Source organism: Mesitornis unicolor, unplaced genomic scaffold, assembly GCF_000695765.1.
Source record: "Mesitornis unicolor isolate BGI_N332 unplaced genomic scaffold, ASM69576v1 scaffold4424, whole genome shotgun sequence".
NCBI lineage: Eukaryota > Metazoa > Chordata > Aves > Mesitornithiformes > Mesitornithidae > Mesitornis > Mesitornis unicolor.
Window position 1 is genome coordinate 65,987 of NW_010181982.1, and position 25,237 is coordinate 91,223.

At 44.9% G+C, this 25,237-nt stretch overlaps 1 protein-coding gene across 1 annotated transcript in view; it reads right to left on the minus strand.

Annotated features, from left to right (window-relative positions):
• Positions 1-4,172: 4,172 nt before the first annotated feature.
• CTNNA1 (catenin (cadherin-associated protein), alpha 1, 102kDa) overlaps positions 4,173-25,237 on the minus strand; it is a 47,316-nt gene continuing 26,251 nt past the window's right edge. Inside the window, exons 5-11 of the mRNA XM_010183604.1 lie at positions 19,825-20,025; positions 18,551-18,702; positions 15,640-15,750; positions 13,945-14,126; positions 13,077-13,182; positions 7,219-7,353; positions 4,173-4,765 (exon numbers count right to left, since the gene is read on the minus strand). Coding sequence (XP_010181906.1) covers positions 4,478-4,765; positions 7,219-7,353; positions 13,077-13,182; positions 13,945-14,126; positions 15,640-15,750; positions 18,551-18,702; positions 19,825-20,025 — 1,175 coding nt within the window. The 3' untranslated portion in view covers positions 4,173-4,477. The remainder of the gene's footprint in view (positions 4,766-7,218; positions 7,354-13,076; positions 13,183-13,944; positions 14,127-15,639; positions 15,751-18,550; positions 18,703-19,824; positions 20,026-25,237) is intronic.

A 25,237-nucleotide genomic window follows, 5' to 3' on the forward strand; every position in this document is an offset into this window, starting at 1 on the left:
AGGGTGGCTTGGGGCGGGGGCCAGCAGCTCTTTCTGCACAGGTTTGCCCAGCGCAGCGACCGAGGTGACGGCAGAGCGAGCTTTGGGGCGTCTCAGCGCCAGGCTGCAAAGCTCTTGGCCCCAGAGTGCTGCGAGCGCTGCCGTTGGCGCACGCCCGGCTCCCAGTGCGGCGAGGCGGTGATTGTTTGTAATTCCTGTGTTCACTTTCACAGCTGCTCCCTGGCAATAACAGGTATTGCACTCACTGCTGCTCGGCCGCTGGCTTCGAGTGATCGCGGGGCTGCAGCATCAACATTGGCAACGCCAAGTGCAGAAAAAGACATTAAAAACTCAGAGTGGCCTCCACTGTCCCCCCAGCCCTGAGCTGGGCCCGGGCTGTGCCCACGCAGCAAACGCTGCTGGGGCTTCGCGAGGAACTGCGGGATTTATCCCCCCCCACCCCGCTAACCCAGACAGGGACCTCCCCATGCCAGGCCCGGCAGGCGATCGAGGGGGCCATCAGCCTCCCTCGGTGCTCCAAAATGTTCCTGGCTACCCCCTGCAGTGTCAGTTGTCACTGGTAAGTAGCAGGGCTGATTATAGTATTGATTTGGGGTGGTGGTATTTTTTTGTCCTTCTGGGTTTGGGTTTCAGTTCAGGCCGTTTCGCTGGGCTAAAAATGATTGGTCTTTATTTCTTTTTTTCTGAGATGTATTTATTTCCCAGCCAGTCCTGCCAGGTTTTGCTTTGTAGGTTAAAAAAATTCCACGCATCCCAGGTCAGTGGCCGGGGCAGTCCCGGGGAGGGGCTTTTCTCTGCGAAGAGCAAACCCGCGGGGCTCCAGCCGGGGAGCAGAGCTGGCGCACAGGGTGTTGAGGGTGTTGGTGTGCAGAGTTCTTCAGCCCTGCCTCGTCTGGTCGCTGTTTGGCAGCTGGGTTTAATGAGCTATGGGTGGTTTAACACCTATTTAAGGGCTGAGCAGGGAGAAAACCCGCAGCAGCAGCGATCTGGCTGGACCAGCCCTCACTGTTCATCTCCCCAAAACCCCGCGTCCTAATCCTGAAAGTACTAAAACTAGGAGGTTTTTGAGCAGCAGCCCATTGGGTGTCAGTGCTGTGACACCAGCGCTGGCCAAAGCCTGCAGGATGCAGCCCTGGGGCCACCATGCAGCTCTGAGATCCCCCTGCCCATGGCTGCCCCTCTCGGAGCCGGGCAGGTGAAGGGAGAGCCCCGAATGGAAAGGCATTCGTTAACTGGCGTTAAACTCAGCGCAAAGCCTTCACACGCAATTAAAGCGGCATAAATTCAACATGGCTTGATTCACCGCTGAATTGAATTAAGAGCACTTGAAATTTGGAATGAGAGTGTCTCCTGGGGATTTAATGTGTTTTCACTAATACACTTTAAAGGATGATGCAGGTTCATCTTCCTGAGCATCCCTGTGCAGCCAGGTCCCTGCTCGCAGGGTGGACAGGGGGGCTGCAGTGCTGCTGGGCTCGGGCACGGCCTCCCCAGCTGCTGCCATCCCACAGCAGCGCAAAAAACCCCCAAAACCCAACTCCTTCCTCTTCAACAAATACTTTGGTGTGTTTTAGAGCAGCCGTGCCTTGCTTCAACCACGCACGCTGGAGGTCAGGGAGGTCCCTCTTCAGCCCTTCCCTGCCCAAAGCTGCTGCAGGTCCCGTCCATCCCCAGCCCCTGGAGCCCTGGATTTCTTCTCCCACTGAATGGGGAGCAATGTGGAGCTGCAGGGGAAGGGACTGAAAGGCTCTGCTCACTGCACACCACTGGGGACCGAGGCAGGAAAGCTTTGCCACCCTGCACCACACAGCTCTTACACTCTGAAACGAGGAGGAGCCGCAGCGGAGACCAACGGCAGGAACCCTTCCCTAGCGCTTAATTACCTCAAGCACTAATTACTGCAACTCCTTTCAATTGGCTGACAAAGTTACAGCTTCGCTCGTGTCCGGACCCTCCTCACTGTGCAGCGCAGCACCGCTGCCCTGAAGCGTCGCTGCCACTTTGACACAGGAGGTTTTGATGAAGACCGAAATGACCCAGTGCAGCGGGATCAGCACAGTCACTGTTTTAAACCACCAAGTCACCTGCTCGCAGCATCGCTGGGGGCCGGTGCTGAACAAGCCACAGGCACCGCTGCTGCTTCACTCAGGGCAACATGGGCAAGAGCTGGCGCTGCTCCTGTGCCAGGCTCCTTCCGAGGTACCAGGGGTTTTGGGGTCACTCTCAAATGAGGAATTGCCTCCTCCAGGCCCACACGATCTGGGTTTTGGTGACACGTACAACTCACAGATCTACAAAGCCCTGTCCCCCCAATGATGCAATTAAAACTCATCCACAGCAGGCCCCTCCACGTAGCCAAGGTCGCCTGCTTGACTGTTGGAGCTTTGTAACGGGCAGCACAGGCGCTCAGCCCGGCTCCAGAGCTGATCTTCGCTGAGCCAGCGTCCGTAGCACCTGGGGAGCAGCACCCGCATTGGTAACCACACGCAGCACAGAAACTGAAGATTGGCTTTAATATAACACCAAATTCTTCTGCTTTGGGGAGGTGGGGTTTTCCTTTCCCCTCAGCCCCTGCCCATGTATTGTATTCCTGACCAGAGCAATTAGGAAGTTACAGCCATTAGTGATTTACTTGAGGTATCTCCTCTGTGGGTGAGAGTTGGGGCTTTTGCCCTCCCATTCCCCACGGCTGCCTCTCAAAGTGAAGAGGCCGGAGCTTCCCCCACCTCCTGCCCCCCAGCCAGTCATCAGCCGAAACCGCTTCCTAATTTGTCACCAAATTGATGCTCAAAAGGTTTGGGTCGTTCTTTAAAGCTTGTTAACAAACGCATTTCTAGCAAGGGAGTAATGTATTTATTTTGAAGAGAGCCACTGAGCACAGCCCAGGGAATGTGACCTTATTAACACCAGGAAAGAAAAAAATCCTGTTGCATAAAAGCAGTTAATAAGAACAGATAAGACAAGAGCTACAGCTTACCTGTTCCATTAACCCCTGAGCATCAGCGGGATGCACACGTTAGGCTACCCTCCCAGAGATGCCTGTTTAGATGCCAAAGGCATATAACAACTAGTGTGTATACATGCAATTCAGCTGTTTGTTACCTCGACAGGCTAAAATGCTTGAAAACATAATGAATTTGGCAAAAATATCGCAAGAAATATTTATCTTAGTTCTGATCAGCACATTGGTGACGTGGCAGCAGTAACCTTGATAGAGTAAATGATAAACTGATGAAGACAAATAAAATTATACCATTACACTGCCAAGGATCAGCTCTGAAATTCAGATGCCATTTCAAACATTAACTGCTACAGAAACAGCAACATGACTGTGACCTGCACCAGCGCTTCTCGAATACCGGACTTTATGGGTACGTGTAGAACACACTGAAATTCCTAAGATTTAAATAAGACAGTGAAATTATACCTTGTAGCTACAGTTATCACAAATAATGTATAGGCTAAATTGCAGCCTGAGCAAACATTCTTTGCTGGGTGCCTTTGGAAGCCCAGGGCGGGATGCGGAGCAATTATGAGAAATGAGCACAAAGCCGATTTGCATCTGAATGGCGGGGAGGGGGAGCAGGGGCGGGCTGAGCCGCTCCATTCACAGCACCACAAAGCACCGGCTGGGAAAAGCAACTTTATTAGTGTCCTGCAGCAAAATACACGAGTAATTTGTAACCAGGCATTACAATTCCCATCCGGTGTCACACAGGAGTAATCAGCCCCTCCACGCCGGGTGGTGCTGGACTGCATTGCTGGGGGTGCTTCCCCAGCAGAGACGCGTGTGAAAACCCCTCCGAAAGGCGGAGGGCCCCTGACACTGGGCACCCACGGGAGCCACCCGTGGCCCAGGAGCATCACACAACCACGCACCACCAAATGCCACCCCCAGCGCAGTCCAACCCAGGCAAGGGCAAGTGGTTTTTCCAGATGTTTTCCAGCTGTCGCAGCAGCACGGCGAGCGCTTGCTGTACTTTCCTGCTCCTTTGAGCGTACAGAGCTTGTTCCCTCTCCACCCCAACAGCAGGAGCACACTAATACATACAATATTTAACTTTTTTCGACTGAAAAGATCTAATTTTCCTCTCTTGATCACAATGAAAAACTGCAGTCTCCGAGTAGCATGATTCAGCTATTAGTGTTAACTGTTAGTGTTACTGTAATAACCTCTTTGGTTATAGAATATTTTATTTAAAGCAAGATTATACAAAATAATTTTCTGCTAGAAATACACCCCTGAAATCTAAAAGCAATCTAAATTAACACACTTCTGCAGGCTGAAGCTATATTTGATAGGACTTAAAAATTTGAGTATTTCCCCACATAATCTAAACAAAGTTATCAAAATTATATTAAGTAAATACATTTTGAGGAATAGTAAACTTTTGAAAAATCCTTAGAATATTAAAAGTAGAGTTCTGGAAGTAGCAGTAGTGGGCTAGAGAAAGAAAGAACCAAGGCAGACCTCTCTTTAAATACTCTCCATCGCCTTGAATTCACTGAGCGCCTGCACCGGGTTGACGTGTTTCTTCTGGGACGCTCTCTTGATTTTAGTTTGGGTTTCGTCTTGTTTCTCCCTCTTGACCAGGGGTTTCTTCTCCGGAGCCTTCATCTTCCAAGAGACGGCGGGAAGGTTGAGCGAAGCCATGCCCTGCGACTTCTGGTACTTGGTGGATGCCACGTAGGAGGCCTTCACGGTCTGCACCACTGCATTCATCAGGTTCTTGGCAGCTTGGATAAGAGACATGGCACTGTCCACCTGCCAAATGGGAACATGCAAACGTTAAATACGCCGTGAAACCCACACAAATACATTATTCCAGAAAACATGGCAGTCCTAGGGTGTAAAAGCCCTCAAAACCTGATTTTTCTGAGTTTTGTTGTGAGATCTGAGGCTCCAAATTCAAGGCAGTGTTTTTCTTTGGACACTGAAGTGGTAAACACCTGGCCTGTGCCAAATAAAAAAGCGCAGTGTTTGCCCCTGATCCGTGCCTTCTCCGTATTAATGGCAATCAGAAAGATTTGTATGCTGCTGTTTGCTTTGTGACTAAGCTTTAACAGCAGCTTATTCTCTAATGAAATTAATAAAGCTGTAGTAATACCATAATCTCTGATAATAAATATTTAAATCAGTCTAGAATATTAAGTTGTGTTGGAAAGGAAGGAACACAGCTGCATCTTCACCCAGGCCTGGAGCTCCTTTCCCAGGTGGTTCCTGATTTACAAGAACATTAAAATAAGGGGAAAAAATGCGTTTGCCGAAGCTGTAGCACATGGCAGACGAGGAGCCAAAAATGGGGCAGGGTGGGAAAGACGGGGGAGGCCCACAGAAGGGACCTCAGCGGGGACCCGCTTCTCTGGGTGCCAGTGCCCTGCTCCAGCTGGGACCCAGCTTGCGAATGCCCGATGGTCTGGGCAGGGTTTCTTAAGCTTACACAAGAGCTCAGCTGTCTCTACGCACATTGGAGACATCTGAGGAAGGTTTTGGGAAAGCCAAAATATCTGGCAGCAAAGTAAATCAAGCAGGAGCCTGGTTGCTTTTCTTATGGTGCTGGCACCTTCTTTTCCATCGTGCTGTGTGCTGAGAACATAACCACACATCTGATCTGCGCCCTCCAGTGTCGTCTGCTTCCCTCGCCCCTCTCGTCACACTGAAGAACACTTCAATTGCATCTGCCTGTTTCCATGAATCTTCACAGCAGTAAGAACCACATGAAATGCAATGAAAGCAAGGAGGTACTTCTCTAAACGAACTGTCAGACTGGTTAGGGTGCAAGCTCTTGCTGCCTTGGTTATAACTCTGCTGTCACAAAATTTCTGTGGTATATGCATGGGGGGATGTTAGTGCAGAAGAGAATTTTACTTTTAGACAGGTGAAGTCCTTGGACTGGCAGAGGTCTTCATCGGATAATCTGATAGAAGCTTAACACTACTCCTGGCAATATTTACCCACAGTGGACAGGCTCGTGGAGAACAGATAAAACCAGGAGATTAGAGTACAGATGCCAGCCTGTTCATATAACTAATTTATGGCAGAAGTGTATGTAAATTCTGGAGACACAGTAACTGCAGTAAAACCCTGGAGTCTGTGTTATTGCATAATGACACATCTACTTCTTTGACAGCTCGATGCCTTCAGCCTTGCGGCTAACAGGACATCAGGACGCAGCAGGGACGCACAGAGCACACGTTTCATTACATCTCATCACTCGGCTCCGCTGTGCTGAACCCTGGGTGCGTGGGGCCGGCAGCAGAGAGGCCCATTTCCCTTGCGAAGGTGCTGAGCAGAAGCTCTGGGTCCATCCCCACCACTGCTGCAGGCCCCCACCACTGCGGCTGTCCCAAAGCACTCCTTCAACGATTCCAGCTTGTTTGCGGGGAAAGAAGATGTGCTGGTACGTTTGAACACTTGAGATATCCGGGTGGTGGGAGGGGATAAGTTGTTTTCCATTTGGTTTTAAAGATTCACGTAGCAATACTGGACTGACTATCAGCCACTTCTGTCCCTTCCTCAAACCTCCGACCTCAGACACGGATGGACAAAAGCCCCAGTGATCAAACATACCAGCCTGGGGCATGGAAGAATATGCCAGAAAAAACTGAGAATTTAGCTCTGCTTCCCTGCCCCAAACATCCGTCACACAGATTTCTCTTAGGAGGAAGCATTTCTTGAACTACAGTGAAAAAATTATTTGCTAAGTAATGGCTAGAGTAAGGAAGCAGGCTGGCCTGCGGCAGCTTTCAGCTGTCACAAAACAGAGCAGCCACTAAAAATCCCAGCACTCTTCAGGGCACAGCTATTTTGAAATATTAACATCTCTGGAGCACTGCAGGACCCCAGCATGCTCCAAGGCCGTGCAGAGACATGGGGTTAAGTTTAGCTATACTGGTTAAAGTGATTTAACCTCAGTAAGAGTGAAAAACAGCTTGGAAAAACAGTAGATGACACAAAGGTAAAGTGAATCTGTCTCCAAAGACAGTTGAGTAAGAAAAAGTGAAGTGTGTATTTTGCCCCCTTTTAAAGAGTAAGCATTTCCTCCAAGAACAAGGCAGTGCAAGCAGCGTTATAAACTTTGCATGCATTAAAACTCTGAATGCTCCACACCCTCTTGTCTATATTCTATCATGCTTAGCATAAAATCTTCGCTTGGAATAACTGCTAGCCCTGGACGACAAACCGCCCGACCCGGCCATGTCATAGTGCAGACGTACCCCAGACACAACCAGCTCCCCGCCGAGGTTCTGAACTTCAGCCTTCACTTTGCTGCAGATATTCAGCTGGTGGCAATAGAGCGCGATGCGCTGCAGGTAGGCCAGGAGGTCCTGCTTGCACGCAGAATCGGGGCACTGGAAAAACAAAGGTGAAGTTTTACTTGGCAATCATGAAAACCGGAACAGAAATCATGTAGGGAGAAAACCAACGGCTCTGTGCTGTGATAGTGAATGTGCTCCAGAGATCATTCCCCATGCTGCTGAGCTCTGCTTTTCAAAGACAACTGAGCAATACATGGGCATCACCAAATACAGATGAAAAACCAGAAGCAACAAACACGGGCTATCAGAACACAGGGGCAGCTGCTGGACAAAAGCCCTGGGGCTCCTTTCAGCTGCATGGCTGCCCCTGAGCTCCCTGCGAGGAGGAGGAGGAGGAGGAAGAGGACTATCTAACCTTTCCAGAGCAGGTTTGTTAACTACAAAAAGCTCTTCCTCTACACTGTATAGGACACAGCAGCAACGATTTGATATCCAAGATCTCAAGCAGACATTACCAAACCCAGCCTCAATTTCCAATCTTAAGTATTTTAAGCTAGGAAATGATGAACCCGATAGTTACTCAATTACATCCAGCAAAGTAGATATTTTCCTGACTCCTGCTCCCATTTCTTAGCAGTGTGAAAACTAGATTTGTCACCAGGCATGAAATAAAACTTTTAAAGTGCTCGCTGAAGCACTCATCTGTAAGATAAAAGTAACTTTTTCAGCTTTGCAATTGAAAGACTATGAAGGTACCGGGGACTGCAGTGCAGTTCAGAAAGCTGTTTTCTCGGACAGAAGCGAAGGGCCATCCCTCGCGCTGCAGAGCCGAGCCGTGAGGTGATTAATGAGCCAGTTTCACGCTGCATTGCAAAACAAGAGGAGCCCTGCTGAGTGGCAGCCACAGTCCAAAGCGGGATCTGCAAGCATAAGACAGAAGGCTTCGGGAAGCCTTTCACTCCCTCTGCCAGTCCTGCAGTACCTTTCAAAACAGCAGCGAGCACGGTGGCCAGCATCGCTCCCCCAAAGAACACCGGGCCACCTCAGATCTGCCGGCACGCTCTGGATGAAGACAAGTGGATGGAGCAGCTGGCACACACTGAACTCCTCCAGCCCTGTGCCCACCAGACTTCCACGCCGCTGAATAAACCCAAGGGCACGCGTGCCACACTCCTGCCCTGTGTGTGCAGCACTAGTGGGGCACCTAGGGCTGCCTGCCCCCCAGTGTGGGGCACCAAACATCTCCCAGTGGGGTAAACACTGGGGCCGTTGGCCAGCTCTGACCTCCAGATGTCACTGGCTGCGCTGCAAGCAGTGCCCAGGACAACAGCCTTTGATATACTCTGATGGCAGGAGCACCAAAGGCAGACCCTGCAGTGATCTCCATCCTTCCTAGACAGCTGCACCCCATCCAGAAACTCCTTAAATCTAAAATCCAGGATCTAAATCTTAAATCCAGGGTCTTGGCACACAAGCCCCAATCTCTAAATGCAGGCTTTCCAGCACCCCATACACACCTGCACTCGCATACAAAATCCAAACACTTTTCCCCGCCCAAGGCTTAGCTTGACTCAACGGCAAGCAGGGCACACCTCGCTCTGCTCCTGCCCTCCAGTGCAGGTCTGCCCCTGCAGCACCTGTCCTGGGGATGCCTGGCACCGGCTGCCTCCAGACAAGCACCAAAACCACCACAGAAACCACGAGCGGCGACACAATTTACCAGTGTCCAGTGTGACAAGGAGAGGAGAGTCTTGCTCTAAGCAGCATTTGCTTCTCTTCACCCAGCACCTGCTTGCTTTTCCCACCGACCAGACCCTGCTGAGGTTCAGAGAGCTGCACCATCTGAGAGCTCTGATCCACTCCCCCCTCTTCACAGCAAGATCCCATCTCATCCGGTACCCTGATCCTCTACAATGGAACTGTCAAGTATAATCACAATATACATGGTACGCTTGGAAGAATAACCTTAAATAATAATAAATAACTTCGCTTTTTTCAGGGCCAGAACAAGTGGGGTTTTTAAAGCCAATGTGGTATTTCAGCACAGCAGAGAGAAAACAGCTGTACTGCATGTTGCATATAGAGATGCCTCTGTATGGCAGAGTGCTGAGCTGTGATCTAAGGCAGCACACACATACACACAATGCACTACAACAGGATTTCTGGCAAGCTAGGACAAGCAGATCAGGCTGTGTAACACAGGCTATGGAGATCTGAATGGGTTTTATGGGCATCTGACCCTATGTGTCCATAAACCAACAGAACTCACCCTCCTATTCCCAAGGAAAGCTCACGAAAACACCCAAAGTATCTGCACCTCTTACACAGACACGCTGCTTCCATCAGTGAAGTGAAAACTCTGAATAACAAAGCAGCAAAGCTTGCAGGTTAATTTTTTAAGCTAATCAATATTAGTCAGCAGTACAAGATGTTTCAGAGAAAGTCCACAAATAGCAACAGCCAAAACGCTAATGAAAAGCTGAAATTACCATTTTGGAAAACGCTCTCCATCTCCCAAACAGCTCATCTAACAAAGTGAACGAGCAGCACAGCAGCAGATTGAATTGAATGTTGACAAATGCACAATATGGCACGTCAGAAGGACAGCTGAACAATTCAAGGTACTTTATGGGATGTGAGTTTATGGAAACCATTTAAGGAAAGACACTCTCAAGGAAAGGGGCTGCCACGTGTTTACCAATGGCTGAAGGAGGCAGCGGAACATTAGTGAGGGAAGCAGTGGAATAGGAAATATTATTCGGTTGTATGTATCGATGTGACGTGAGTTGGAAAACCACATCTTACACTGTGTGTGCTATTTCTATGAGCAGAATAGAGGATTCAGTTCTAAGACAGATGATGTTTGAATAGAGATGTAACACAAGATAAAAAAAGAATATCAACAAAAGGCGCTGCAGATGCCTGTGTGAGCCCTGTTCTTTCCTAAGCAGGAACACCCAGATAAAAACCAAAAATCCCAAAAGGCAACAATTTCAACACTGATTAAGAAAGATTACATTACTGTACCAACCTACAAGAGCCACAGACACAAAAAGCCCTGTTTGCAGAGCTTGGGAGGATTCCCACAGCACGGTCACAGCAGATAGCTACATCGGGGATGGAAACAAACGGGTGTTGGGGGACATCCCCACTTGCCCAAACCTCCAAACTGAGATGCTGCCACAGACTCAATGGTGGTTGTGGAAAAAGCTAAGCTGGCTGCTCCAAGTCAAATCCAGGATCCATCTCAGACAGAGCAAACACACACGCACATTCACTTCCTACCACCCCAGCTGAGCCTGTGGAGAAGCAGAATCCCCTTTTTCTCCCTTTTTGCAAAGAAAAGGGGCATGGAAAGACAGAAGAGCTCTCCTACGATGTGTGCTGATTAAAACAGCCACACAACCCCCATCCCTACATGTCTGGTAGGTGTGTAAGCAAGCAACTGCCAAGACTTTTCTTCCTCCCACTGTATCTCCAGTTTAGGGTAACAATAATTCACAATAAAATGCCCCCACCAGCCCTATGTAACCACAAGGCTCGGCGCTGTTTGGTCGCAGGAGCTGAAAGCAGGCGTTGAGGGAAGCAGTTACTACAGCAGGACAGGCACGTGGCAACAGCTGTCACCCAGGACGACACCAGCCTCTGGCCACAGCACATCCCCAGAGCAGCCTGTCCATCCCCAGACCAGCCTGCACATCCCCAGACCAGCCTGCACATCCCCAGACCAATCCTGACAGCAAGAGCCCGCTGGAGCGCTCTTCTGGGAAGTGGGGCAATCCCTACGCTTCCCCCCAGCAACCTTCCATGTAATGGTAAGAAACCGATACACCCTCCCACCACTATCAAAGAGAAAGAGCAACAGAATTTTTCTTTTGCTTTGCAAATATTTCAACATCGGTAAAAAAATAATCTGGAAAATAATTGTCTTGCTGCAAATCACTTGTGTGGTACTCATAACTTCTTCATATTCCCATAGTCAGGCTGCTGCTTTGAGTGAAGGATGGAGCAGGAGCACCTTTGGGAAAATCTGCCGGCTGATGGCTAGACACTTTTCAACAGATGTGAAATACCTTGGATAATAGCTTTTATGGTTTCAAAGAAAATGTGCTGTAAAACTGCCTGACGGCAGGAGTTAGGAGTTCCTGACACACTAACACAAGGGGTCATGATTCACTCGGTGTCACATGGTGAACAGGACATAAAAACCCATCCATTTGTTAAAAGCCCGTATTAGGCACAGGAAGGCATTAGTGCTCCACTGAAACGGTTGCACTGTATGTCCTCTGTAACTGTCAGGCAGTTCTACATTAACAGATCACTACAAGTTTCTAAAGAGTATGTAAGCATATCTAATGAAATATGCAGGCTGAAAGTATTAGTAGAGTATAGAGTTGGAAAAAAAAAAGCTATATTCTTGTCAAAATGACTAACTGTACAGTCCTGCTCATATTTATCTTCACATATGTGCTTAATCTTTTACATTTTTAAGGACCTTGCTTCTACTAGAAGGAGCCATTTCGTTTTCTTGTATATTTTGAAATGGCTCAGTGCAGAAAACCATACACCAAGTTTGCATAAAACTTCTGAATTAAAAAAAAACCACTGCAAACCTTCAGCCCAAGATCCTCTGAGATCTGCAAGACAAACTGCTCCTTGTTTCATTTACCTACAGCAGCAGCACACCTGATTCTTCCAGAAATACGGTTGTCAAAATGCTATAGCAAGAAGACCCCTTTTAAAAAGCACTTTTCAACTTTAAATCCCCATTGAACATTTCTTATCGCATCATTAATAAATCAGGGTGAAGACAACATCCTCTGGATGCAACAGGTAAAGAGAGATCTGCATTACAAAGATTTACTTCCAAAGTGACAGAGTTTTATTTAAAACTTTGCATTATGAATTGACATTCAGAGAAGGACTGAAACGCAGGAGACAGCTGTACAAAATGAAGTTTAGTCCATGATCTCACACTTAACCTACCTGCATTTCAGGTTTTCTCTTGAAGGCAGAAAATTATTACTAATGCTGATGTTTCTCTGCAATTTGGGTGTGGACCAAGACTCAAGGCACTTTTGCTTGGCCCAACCCAGTCTCTGAGGTGACTCAAGATGGGCAGATGCGTTGCATAAAACCCCGAGCTGGTCCATACTCATTCAATCCTACAGAATTTGTTTCAAATGCCTTTGTACATACAGCACAACAAGCTGTGACGGAGCAGAGAATGCTTGGGTCACTTCACACAGAGTCTTCATCGACTCTGAGCAGACAACGAAAAAAAACCTGGAGAGTTTTGACAACCTCACCATTCAGTCCATGGGGCATTTGAAAATAGTTAGTATTGAAAAGCTGTCTCAAAAATAATATTAAAGGTTGTGCAACAGGCCACGTGCTGTAATTATGGTGTTGTGTATGCAGACTCGTCATTGCTGTGGAAAGTATTGGGCATATTCTGTGCATGGCAGAAGTGACACAAATTCAGTTTCAGTCCCGTTCAGTTAGAGAAACTGGCCTAGATACTATGTGACATGAAGCTGTGCTGGCATATTGCTACCTTAAAATGGTACGTGCTTGATTTAAGCCAAGGAGCTGCCAGTGTTACTGCTGGACATATTTAGCTGCTTACACTTCTTAGGGTGGCAGGAGAGCAGCTCAAAAGGAAAGGCTAGAATTTTCCAGCAGCCAATCTGGAAAAACAGTTAAAAAAACCCCAAAACCAAACACATTTTCTTCTGTTCATCATGTCTGCAGTACCAAAAGATCTCCTATTGCTCATTTATGCTGGAGGCTTATGAAAATGAATTATGACTTACATGGTCAGCAATAGTCCGTCCCAGCTTGTCCATCCTTGACCCAGCCTCTGCAATCTTCTTGGCTGCACTAATCACATCTGACGTATTTTTCAGTGGACCTTTACCTCTATAAAACAGAACCGAGCCTACCTTTTAGCACCAGAAAACCAGAAGAGTGAACTATATATTGCTTTACTAATCCTGTTCCATGCAGTACTGGAAGTGATTCCTCACCCAAACCGCATGGAAACGGTTGCACAGAAATAGGCAGGCGCAACCATTACAGCACCTTCATTTTCAAGACCGTTTCCCCCTTCCAGCCCCTCCCCATATTTAGAGAACATCTAAGAATAAAAGCATCTTAAATTTTACTATTTTAAGCAACCTAATGATGATGAGAGATAACATTTTAGACGGCAGATTTGCATTCTTCATGGAATGCAACATCAAGTTTAAAAAACAGTGTTGTATAAAATCTAGCAAATAAATTTCAAAAGGCATCAAAAGCCCTCTCTTTCTTTTGCAAATAACTGCACTAGGAACTATTTCTGCAGTATAGCAATATCAAGAAGCTCATAGAATTTAATGTTGTAAGGAACTGAGCAAATATATATATATATGTATTTCATGGGACAAAAATCACCCCTAAGAAAGAAAGGCAGGCAATAACTGCTGTGTATCTACAGATCAATTTAAACACTTATTACCACCCAGTCACTACATAGCAATGCATCTCCCAAGTTAATACACAGGCCTTAATAGGGTACCATTTAAAGGAAATTACAAGTAAGACTTAAGAGTACTTGCAAAATACTTCATTGAAAGATCAGCATCCCAGCCAGTTCTGAGAGAACTGAGCCAGTTGTGCGCACAAATTAGAAAGACTCACCTGGTGAAGTCTGTCATTTCCATCATAATCATACACATTTGTTTTGCCAGAACAATTATATCATTACCGCTGTCATCCCATTTTGATACTTCAGCATCCAATTTACTCTTTTCTTCCTGGAAGCTTGCGACTTGCTCAGCAATCTTAGCTTTTTGCTCTTGAGGGAGCTGAGCCATGATAGCCTGGAAGAGAGAGAGTTCTCACATTGCCTTATGCCCCCACTTGTAGCAGGCTTTTTCAACATTTCACTAATAACCCATTTAAGTCATATAGATGGGGGATAAAACTTCAATAGCAATCCTCTACTTAGAGTCTTTATAGAAGCATTTCCTTCCATTCTGAACCAAAGTTTATGCTCTTTCTTAAGAAAGAGTGCCCAGGAAGACAAGTTGACATATGAAACACAGGCATTTTGCATGATAAAACACCGAACCAGTTAGGCAGATATTACAATCCATCAAAGAAAAACTGTATGAGGAGGCAGGACTTGCCTTTTCTACAAAATGTAAGACTTTTAAAAGAAAAATCCATTTGGGTATCTTTCAGTGTTGCAATGCACAGAAGAAATATTATGAGTTTCTTTCCTGCAAAAACTAGATGTGCTATTTTGAAACATGCATACTGAGGAAAGAGTAAGTGAAAATAAAAGAGTATGTGCCTACTCCTGAATAAAATCTATTAGAGTAGGTTTACAGCCTGTACGAGAGTCAATGCCCTTGCCTTCATAAATACTAGGAGCATTCATGCCTTCAGGAGCAGGTGAAAAGGAGTCTGCAGAAAAGCCTCTGGCAGCAGCCCTGCTAAAAGGTAAATCAGAAATGTCTGCATTTAAGTAAAAGGGGAGGGAGGGACAGGAATAGAAAGTGCCTGTACAAGGAGGGAGCGCATAAAAAATACTCTCAGTTAGTATAATGCCAAAGCCAACATGGCAGAAGTTTGATAAACAAGGCCTGGCTGCTTCTTGCCTGGTTTTAGGCTAGAAAAGCCTTCACAAAAAATCTTGTGTGGCACTTTACCAAGAGTGTAAATTGCTATCGATCCAGAAGGGGACATGTCAAAGAAAAACGATAGGTAAAGCCCGTTTTTCCTTCAATGTACTGATTTTAAGCTTTTACCTATTAATAATTATCTGTTGCTTACCAATGCTTTCATTTTTAACAGTCAGAGGAAATACAGTTACTTGAAATGATTTCATTTTTAAGCTCAGCATTGCCATGACTGAATGTTCAGCGGCCAAACACACCTACACGTGCATGAGGAGACGTTTTGTACAAATATGCCTGAATTGTAGAGTTACCTATTTGTTGCCCACAGACTTAGTACTTCCCTGTTGAAAATCACATTAGAACAGTGGAATGATTTGCCCCGTATCTCCCTGCAGGAGCTCGCTTAATTAAATGGCAGCGCCTACAACGTCAACAATGTCAAACTATAAAGTAGTTCATCGGTATTAAAAGGATTTTGATCTTTCAGAACATCCAAAATAAACCTGAGATGTTTCTGACGTCCCTCAGACCAACACAGGCAGCATTTCACTTAACCTCATCAGAAGAAAACTGGAAACAACGAACGCCAGTTTTCTGATCCTACACCTTCACCATCGCCACCAAAAATTTAACCTGGATTTTCAAAGACGAGTTGAACCATTTCTTGAAGGCGGGTCACAGTCTTGTAATGCTCAGATTTGTTCCTTACCCTTGCACTTTGTCCAGCAATGAGCTGATCATCTTCGGTCTGAATACTTGTTCTGCTTCGGACATCAAAATCTTCAGTCTCAAAGTCAGAATCATCCAACTCTTCAGGAGTCTGAGAAAGAGTAATTCAGTCTGAGTCAAACAACAGATTTTGTGTCTCCAAAAATCAACAAGAAGACTGTTTTTCAAGCAGACAGAATGGAAAGAATGTAAAAATTATTTCACATTTTCAACAAAAAAGTAAATTATCCAGCTTGTGAACACGTGTGATTAAATATGCTTGTTTAGCTCATGCTAAACACCACAGGGATCCCCAAAATTACATACAAGTAACTAAACATCTGAGATTTGTCAGGACACTAACACACTCAGGTTTGAAATGTAGAAAAAAGTTCTTGCAACTTGGTCAAATGTAAAAGCTTCGCTTGAGATTCTGAAGTTAAAATTACACACAGCTTTAAGGCTTGGTTCAAAACCACAGACGTTGTCTTTAGCACAATTATGAATCAAAGCATCGACTAAATTAACAACAGATAAAATGTATCGAAATTTATTCTTATCCCCCAGGAAAAGCTGGAATTTTTTAGCTAGTAAGGGCCAGCTTTTATGCTGCAGGCTAAACACATCTGACCTAGTTCTTGCTTGCCTAGGATTTATTTTTGCTACTGCCGGTCTATAGCTGGCGAACTTTTGTAAAGCTTATCAAGTTTAAACAGTATGTTTGTCAAAATACTACATCGTTGCCTGGAGTGGCTCTTGATGACAATTTTGCAGAGCTGGGTCAGCAAAGATCTTCACTGATCAATGCAATAAATTGTGATTAACCGATAAGATGCAAATAAAGTCCCTGTTCTTCAGATTTCTTTCCCATGATTTGAATTTTACAAACTTGTTTTCCAATACAGACATCTTGTGACACAGTTAAAATGAAGAAGGATAAGCAAAATAGTTGCCAAAAAGCAAAGGTGACTATGCCGACATTGTTTCAGCCACCATCTCCTCTCCAAGCCTTGAAAAAGAAAATATCCACAAAATCAGCATAAGGACATATACTAATAATTAACTCAGTGTATCAATATTTTAAAAATTAAAAAAACAAAGAAAAGAGTTCTGCTGCAACTTTAGAAACTGTTTGATTCTCAAACCCCCTTCTCCATCCCAAAGCCCAAACAACCTGGGCTATACAAAGAGTAGTTCTGCCCTTCAACCTGTCGTCAAGGTCAAAAACTCCTCTGGGGATGATGAGAAATTGCCTGGGGATCAGGGAGAAAAGAGCTTTACTTCAATAACCTACAGATAGAGTAAGAGTTTCATTTTGAAAATACACTGCAGAAACACAACAGTGAAGTGTTTGAGTGACTTTTCCATCTGGTTCCCGTAAGGAACAAGTGCCACTGGGCAAAGTTTCAACTGAATCAGCTCGTTTGCCCCAGCCAAGCTTAGCAGCATCCCCCTGCGAGCGCAGTTACTCCTGTGGTCCAGTTTGAGACAAAGCCCTGGAGAAGTGGTGGTCTGGCATTTCCATTTGCATGGCTCTCTTATCCTAAATACATTCTAGACCTTACAGCCCTTTGGACAACAACTACTAACATGTTAACTTTTTTGTAAGTCACTGATGTGTCACCAGCGAGCCGCCTTTAGCTACTGGCAGCTGCAATGAAGCTGTGGCACCCTGACATCAGAGACGCGGCGCAAGGGGAAACGTCAGGATTCCTGGCATCACCCGCTCGGCTAATGACTGACGACGTGGAATTGGCAGACGTGCTGGCATGTCCTGAATAACAAGGACTTTAGCGGGGGGTGAATCGAATTAGTTTGTCTGCATAGCAGGAAAGCCCTGATATCTTCATCTGACATTGGTTGTCTTTAAAGCCTAAGCTTAGGTCTGAAAAAAATTCTATGGAGAGCACATATGTGCTTGTCAGCTTTTCTTCTGATTTTCCATCTGATTCTTTGCTTTAAGCAGCAAACACGGAAGATACTATTGCAATGGTTACTGTAATCACATATATTCTGGGGCTGTATGTCCTTAATTTACTTATCACCAAAATGCATCTACCATGGTTACCATTCTGAAAGATAAAGACAGTTTCTCCTGAAGGCATTTATATTTGAGTCATAGGGGTACAAGGAAAAAGAAAGAAAAAAAGGAATAAACCCTCTACATCTGTTTTTGCTGTGTCTGACTCCTGCCCGTTTTTACCATGCTAAGATTCAAGAAATATCCCCATAGGTCAGCCTCAACTAGAACTTTCTTTTCTGCATCCCTCAATCAACTGCAGGAGCCCTTCTGCATCTTCCCTGCAGACCAGCGCTGCCTGACCTACCAGAAATCAGGACTTCCAAGTCACGCTCACTGCACCTGAAACACGCAAGCACAGGAGACAAAGCCTCTCTGAACTGGTCCCTGTTTACCGAGGTTAGCCAGTTAACAAACCACATGCTCTAGGAACTACGGACTGAATTCATCTAAAGCTGTTTTTGACGAACTACAATTAATTCCCAAAATTTACTTAATAAAGAGCCGTCGGGTTTTACTTCTAAGCTCTCAAACCATCGAAAAGCATCTAATAGTTAAGAAGCCACTTGCTGTTGTTAAATCAAAGGTCACTGATTTCCACACATTAACAAGCAAGGCATTAACATGATATTACAAGAGATGCGTGAAGGGTATTTAGCATCACAACTCTGGCTATCATTGCTGCTTAGATCTGTTTAATGAATTTGAATCAAAACGTACTTCTGAAGTACTCCACAGAGTGATTAGCAGTTTGTAAGACTCAGAATGTTAATATGAGCTAAACGAAAATCTTACGCTGTCTGCTCTCAATAACACTGATACATGTCAGTTCAGTAAAGGTGCTGGAAAGTGAGTGGAAATCCAGAAGGCTTTTTAACTAGGTTGCACTCACCCGGATCATCAGCACGGCTTTCCTGATATCTCGTATTCCGTCGTACACCAGTCGCGAAGCATCGATAAATTCGTTTTCATCCATTGGCTGTGCAGGGTCTGAACTCAGTGCTTCCACAGCAGCTTCTACTTGTTCAGTAAAGCGCGGCATAACTGAATTAAGAGCACAGGATCACAGTCAGTCCCACCCTAGTGCCATTTTGTGCTACACGCTCCCATAAAAGACCTGTGAGTGCCTCGTTGTTAACTAGCACTGAAAACTCTGCAGCTTCATTTAAATCCAAAACATTTGTTACAGAAGTACAACAATATGTAGCTCAAGTCTTACGTCCACTTCAATTTCTGTTTACTCTTCTGCTATTTGCTTTTTTCCCCTTAGACAGTGAAAAGTGTATCACATCCTTCCTAGTGTATAAGGAGAAAATACCTGGGGAAGCAGTTAGAAATTATGGGATAAAATATTAAGCATTTGTTTAATATTCCCTCTATAGATGTACATATTTTTTGGGGGAAAAAACCCCAATATTACCATCATGAAGCTCAAGTTTAACAAGGTACTGGAAGAGGGCAGGTTGCACTGCTGTACTTCAGTGACTCACTGCACCCCAAAAAGAACATCACAGAGCCTTTTACAGCCTGTTCCTTTCTTCAGTGTCACACTTGATTCTTCATCTAAGCTGTAATTAAAGCAAAACCAACAACTAATAGTTGGCACAGCACTCATTGCAGCAACCACAGTCATTCCTTACCCTATATGGATGTTACCAGCTAGGTTCACAGCAAAACACCCTCATTTATTGTTTGGACTGGGGGACTACAATCTACAATGTCTCTTTACGAGTTACAAAAATATTTTACAAAATTTACCCTCAATTATAACCCAAAATTTAATCTACTGGGTCAATGCAGCAGAAAACTTCTTTCTGGATCCTCAACAGTGACAGAGCCTGGTACAATACTGCAAGACAACCAGCACGACTTTCAAGCCCTGGTTCACTGTCTGGGACTCATTCCCCAGTGTTTCAGCTGTCCACAGCTCAGTCAGTGACTGCAAACACATTCAGGGAGACCTTGTGCACGGCTGAATTTTAAGCCAGTCAACAGAGCAAAATTACATTTCTCATTTTGCAACAACTCTGCAAATAACTCCCACTAATTTTCATTACAGTATGTAAATGGAGCCTTTAATAGATCTCACAGGTACATTAGTATTTGGTTGCCCGTGCACTTGTAAGCGATATGAATTCAGGTATCTTGGGAGTAACCGACCCTTACCTGTGTTGGACAGTAGCTTCGTTGCTTCCAACACCTTCTCAGTGTAGACTCCAGGTTCGTAGTTATCCATTTCAGAAGTGACAACGTGAATGACTCTAGCAGCACGTCCTCGAATTGCACCAGCTGTGCGGTCTAAACCATCAACATCTTTTTCTTGGAGAGCAATGACACATTTGTTTACATCTTCTAAAATATGATTCTCTGGTGGTAAAAGAAGGAGGATTTAGATGGTGATATCTTCTTTTCTGTTGCCGTCATCAGCATTGCAATTTCTCAGTCTGTGACCTGCTCTATAAACCTCCAGTGAGATGCTGTAAAGCATTGATTTTTAAGATTGAAGTGACCAGCAAAGAGCTGACCTTCCCAACCAGGTGTCAAAAGAACCACCAGTCCATTCCCCTACTGGGCATCCACACTTCTTGCCCATGTCTGTACCCAATTTTACCAACAGAAAAGCTGAATTCAGCTGAATTCTCCTCTAACATGTAGCTTTCTATGTTCCTCCCCTGGACTGCCAAAGCCCTTATTCCAAACATTTGCAAGCCACTCCCACGTCATTCCACGTCCATGGGGCAATGAGGCACCCTCCCCAGTGCCACACCCAACTCCCTCAGAGCTCCAATAGACTGGGGCACTTGTTGCACGTTTCGAGCATCCTACGTAGTGTTTTTCTATAACCACACGCATACCACTGGAGAACATGAAACTGTCAGTCCTCCATTCACATTTAAGACACGTAGCATATGCAGTGATTTATGCAGAAAGCGTTCCAGTTACAGAGCACTCCTTGCCTCTTAAGAAGACAGAAAATAAAGCCAGGACCTCTGCCTGTAATTTACTTTTATAATACACATTTTCTTTCTTACACAGAGGTATTCTCTTCCATTTATTAAATCCAAGAGGCCCAAAATGAGTAAAAAATGCTAAGAGATTTCTGAAGATGCCTAAAGAGGTTGGGTTCTTCATTTGGGAATACCTACCCAAAAAGACTTCCAAACACCTCTTTAACATAGCAGTACCAATGCTCTGACGTTACTATCCAACATAAGCGCTTGGGCTGCTTGGTAAGAAACCAACTTGGAAACATTTCTGCTGTCTGTTAAATAGTTCCCAGCGTTACTTACCATTGACTTGATCATGCTACACTGCTAATCCGTGCCACACAAGTGGCTTTTATTCCCTACACAGGTAGTAAAAGAGCCAATTCGCAAGAGTTTGTAGAGGTGAGAAGCACACAGAGTTGACTGATAGAGGATTTGTGTAAACTGGCTGAAAGGATTGCTGCTGGAAGAGTTACGCCTAATTAGCATAAAATTAACCGAGCCAGGTGCAATATTGTGAGACTTCTGTAAGCAACTTGGCCAAAAATTACACAGTGAAATACCTCTGAAGCAACTCAGCCTGAACAAGTTCAGCTGAGGGCAGAATGTGGCCCGAAGAGGGAGAAGCGCAGGTTCATTAGTGATTTGACAAGTCAGCGAGCAGGCAGCCAAGGTACAAGGGCTGCAGCAAGGAGCACACAGAGTTTTGGTATTTAAAGCAAGAGACAGACATCCCTGCAAGTTGCAACAGTAAAAAGAAAACGCATTAGCATCAGGCCAAAACACAGGCTGTTTATTGCTTGAATTCCTTAATGAATAAATTAAGTCACAGACCATTTAAAAGCCTCTTTGAATTATATGAACTTTAATAAAAGGCGTGGACAAAATGAGAGTGAATATTTAAACGCCTGCTGATCATTTGATGTCTTTAGCAGATGCAAAGGTGCCAGAAAGATGCTTCCATGGAAAGATAATACCTCACGGGTCAGTCTGCAAGGGGCCCCGGGGAAGTACGGCACTGTCAGGTGCATCCACTCTGGTTATGCTCTCCCACTGGATGGTAACAAATCAGATGTGACACTGCTCTGTGTGCTTGTACATACACACACCGCTACCTGTCCTACAGGCATACGGACCACAAGTGTCTGGTACAAAACGTCATCTGCTGAGGCCGGGGTGGCAGAGCCCAAGAAGTGCTGACGCACAGGTTCACCACCAGTACCTGCGGGGACGTGGTAACGCCGTCCTGCATCAGAGCTAACAACCTTCCTGCAGCTGAGCTGGAGAAACATCAGCAACAGAATGTAACACAGAACATAACACGGGCAACGGCAAAGGGACCTTGTCCCTTTTCCCCATACAGAACAAATGGTGTGGTTTGGCAACAAGGTAAGAGTAAAGACAACATTTTTTCCAATAAAAATTATTTTTAGATCAAACAAGGAAATATGAAAACCTGTGAAAAGTAACAGAATTAAAAGTCCTCCACAACTGTCAATCCTCAATCCACACCCACCAAACACTTTGCACCTCCACCCACCTCCCCATTAGAGAGATTAAGAAATCCTTTTCCAAACAACTCAAGAAGTCTGCGAGGGAGTCTGGGGGCTACAGGAGATCAAAACCTAAGAGCCACAGCCAGGAGATAAAAGCCACAGACGCATAAATCTAACTCTGCCTCTCTGCTGAGTACCTGATGGAAGGTCTCAGAACAACTTCCATGTTGGACCCTCTCTTGACAAGGGACGCTGGAGGAACCGGCTTGAGCAGTGGTGTCAGTAGACGTGGTTATGGGACAAATACTCGAGTGTTCATACACTTGTAAGTTGAGTGTTCATCTTGTGAAAAAGGACAATCATCAGGCCCAGGCAATATTCATCTGGAGGCTCTTAAGACTAAATAGTTCTGCTGTGATGGGCAGTCTCTTGCAGAAACCTCTGTCAGCGGCAGAGGAAGAGAAGGCAGCAAACAGAATAATTTTTTAGAGGGTTTCAAAGGAGATCCAAGTAATTTCAGAACATTGAATTTGACAATTACATGGTGCTATCAGCAACTGCTCTAAAGATCAGAGCTAGTGGGCACACAAACACACCCAGAGTGCTCAGGGAAGGCACTGACAAGAGGGATAAGAATAACAGAAGGTACAGAAGAGCTTTGAAATGAGGAGTAGTGAAAGAGGCAAAGACTCTGCAGTCAAGAAAGAGATGACTGACTAAGCGTACAACAGAAGTCTGTGCATCTACAAATAGCATGAAGAAAGCAAGTAGGGAAAAAACCTCTTCACCATCTTCTACTACAACCAGAGGCATCAAATGAAGCAAATAGGTGACTCTGCCAAAACAAGGAGGTTCTTCACACATAGCACAGCTAAGCTGTGAATTCTGCACAGGATGCCGGAGATGCCAGCCGCTTATAATGGATGAAAGAGCAACTAACACAAGCTTAAATGAGAAAAGTCTGTCAAGGACTGTTCAGTAGATAGCACCTCTGATGCTGGAGCTCCCAGAGCTGCAAAGCACTCATAGCTGGGAGCATACAGGAAAGACGTCCAGTTTACAGGACACCTCTGCTACTCATCCCCCACTAACTGACAATCAGGGCCCTTCTCGTGCTATCCCCTTCAGAAAATGTTGTAGCTTGCAAGCTTATCTGCAGCACTGTGCATTTAAGTATCCTTATTCTGGTACAATAGTCTGCTAATATCTAAACCCAATGCCACTTTCATCAAGCCTTTACTTGTGTGTAATTAATACAATTCTGTAGTGCAAGCTGAACAACAAAGCCTACACTTCATGCTGGACAGCACAACACACTGTAGGAATGTGGTATTTTACATACACACACACAGATACATACAAACACACAGACCCACACCACCACTTTTAAATTCTGCCTACATCCCAGTTTGTAGCTGATACAAACCCTACTATGCACAAACATCCTAATAACCCCGGATGGAATCTGGTATAAATCACACCCATCACAATTTTCTCCAAAGAGATGTTTAGACTTTTAGCAGAGAACTGGGAGTTGTGGCATTTATATGGAAAACATTTATCAAAGTTCAAACAAATAACACTTAAAGCAATATTTATTGCTTTAATATTTTTCTACCATCTTTGGCAATGCAGCACATAGAAATAATTGCTGAATGCGCTTGAGCATCTTAAGTAGTCTCAACCTACGGCATTTCCAGGGCAGCATTTTGTGTGGCAAGCATACACTTGAGGTGAACTCTCTCCTGAGGCAGCCTGTCACCACTCCAGAAAAGAAGCGTTCCCTGTATATTGCCAAGCCTTGGAACTCCTCAGAGAGACTCAGCAGTGCGCCAACACCATAACCTGTCCCCTCAAAAGCAGAGTACCCATCTCCTTGACCTGTATGAGGATGGAGACCACTCAGCTCCAGTGGCTCAACACATTTTGAGCCACTCCTGTAAGTGCAACACAGTAAGGCTGCTTCATACAGACTGCCTTATACAGACTAACAGCTTTTTCCCTTTAAAAATGTTTTGTACACTTGCGGGCATACTCCAAGTGGAGCCGTGAACTTCATTACACAATTAAATCTATTTCCCCAGAAATAGGCTCCTCACAGCTGTGCAATTTCAACCACTGCTGGCTGAGGAGCACGCAGACAGATACAAAGAACCAGGACATTCAATTGCCTGATAAATTTATGCTAACTCATTGCAAAGAAAATTTTTATTCAGAACCCAGGGAATCACAATGCAACACAGATGATAACACAGGTGACTCACCATAGAAACATTACTTGGGTTTTTTGTTTGCTTGTTCTGCTTTCTTTCTCTTTTTAATATTAAAAAAAAGACGGTATTTTAATTCAGGCCTGCAAGTTTTCGTCTACATTTCCTAGATACGTTCACCTGGTACTTCTGATGGCACACATCCTCCTGTGAAACCTCTCTTTACAATCAGAGCTTTCAAGTCACCCGAGATGCCCAAGCCTGTTGGCACCCGGAAAATCAGACCCTGAGTTTGTAGTGGCAATTTGTGTTTACGTGGTTATATCGCCATGTCCTCTGACTAGAGCAGAATTAGAAGACGTGGAAATAAAAATGTCCCCCTTATTTCTAGGTCACAGCAGTTAATACTGGGTCTTTATCAATGATGCTGATAAAACAGATTATCTTGGCAAGCACTTTGCCAAAAGGAATTACTATTATGTGTTATAATTCTCTAATCTTTTAAAAAAACTTTTAAAGATTTACTAAAGCTGACACGGTTAAAAATATTCACAGAGTCTTTTCTATAGCGAGAGTTTTATTTTAATTAACTTGTACGACCATGATATTCACTTTTGTTTACATCAGAAGAGTCTAAGGCGAACTGAGAGGTCGTCTTCTCGCTAGCTCGTTTCTTGAAGAAAAAATACGTTCCACTTCCCCCAGTGTTACCAGTGAGGTCTGTCTACAGTAGCTGGATGGTAATTCACCAGTAGTTCAGCTAGCAATTCAAAATCTTGAGACATAAAGTGTCTTTCACTACGTTTAAGCTGATCTGTCTACTGACATGTAAATATATACATTTATGCACACACACACTCTAAGTGCCATCACAAGTTTCTAGAGT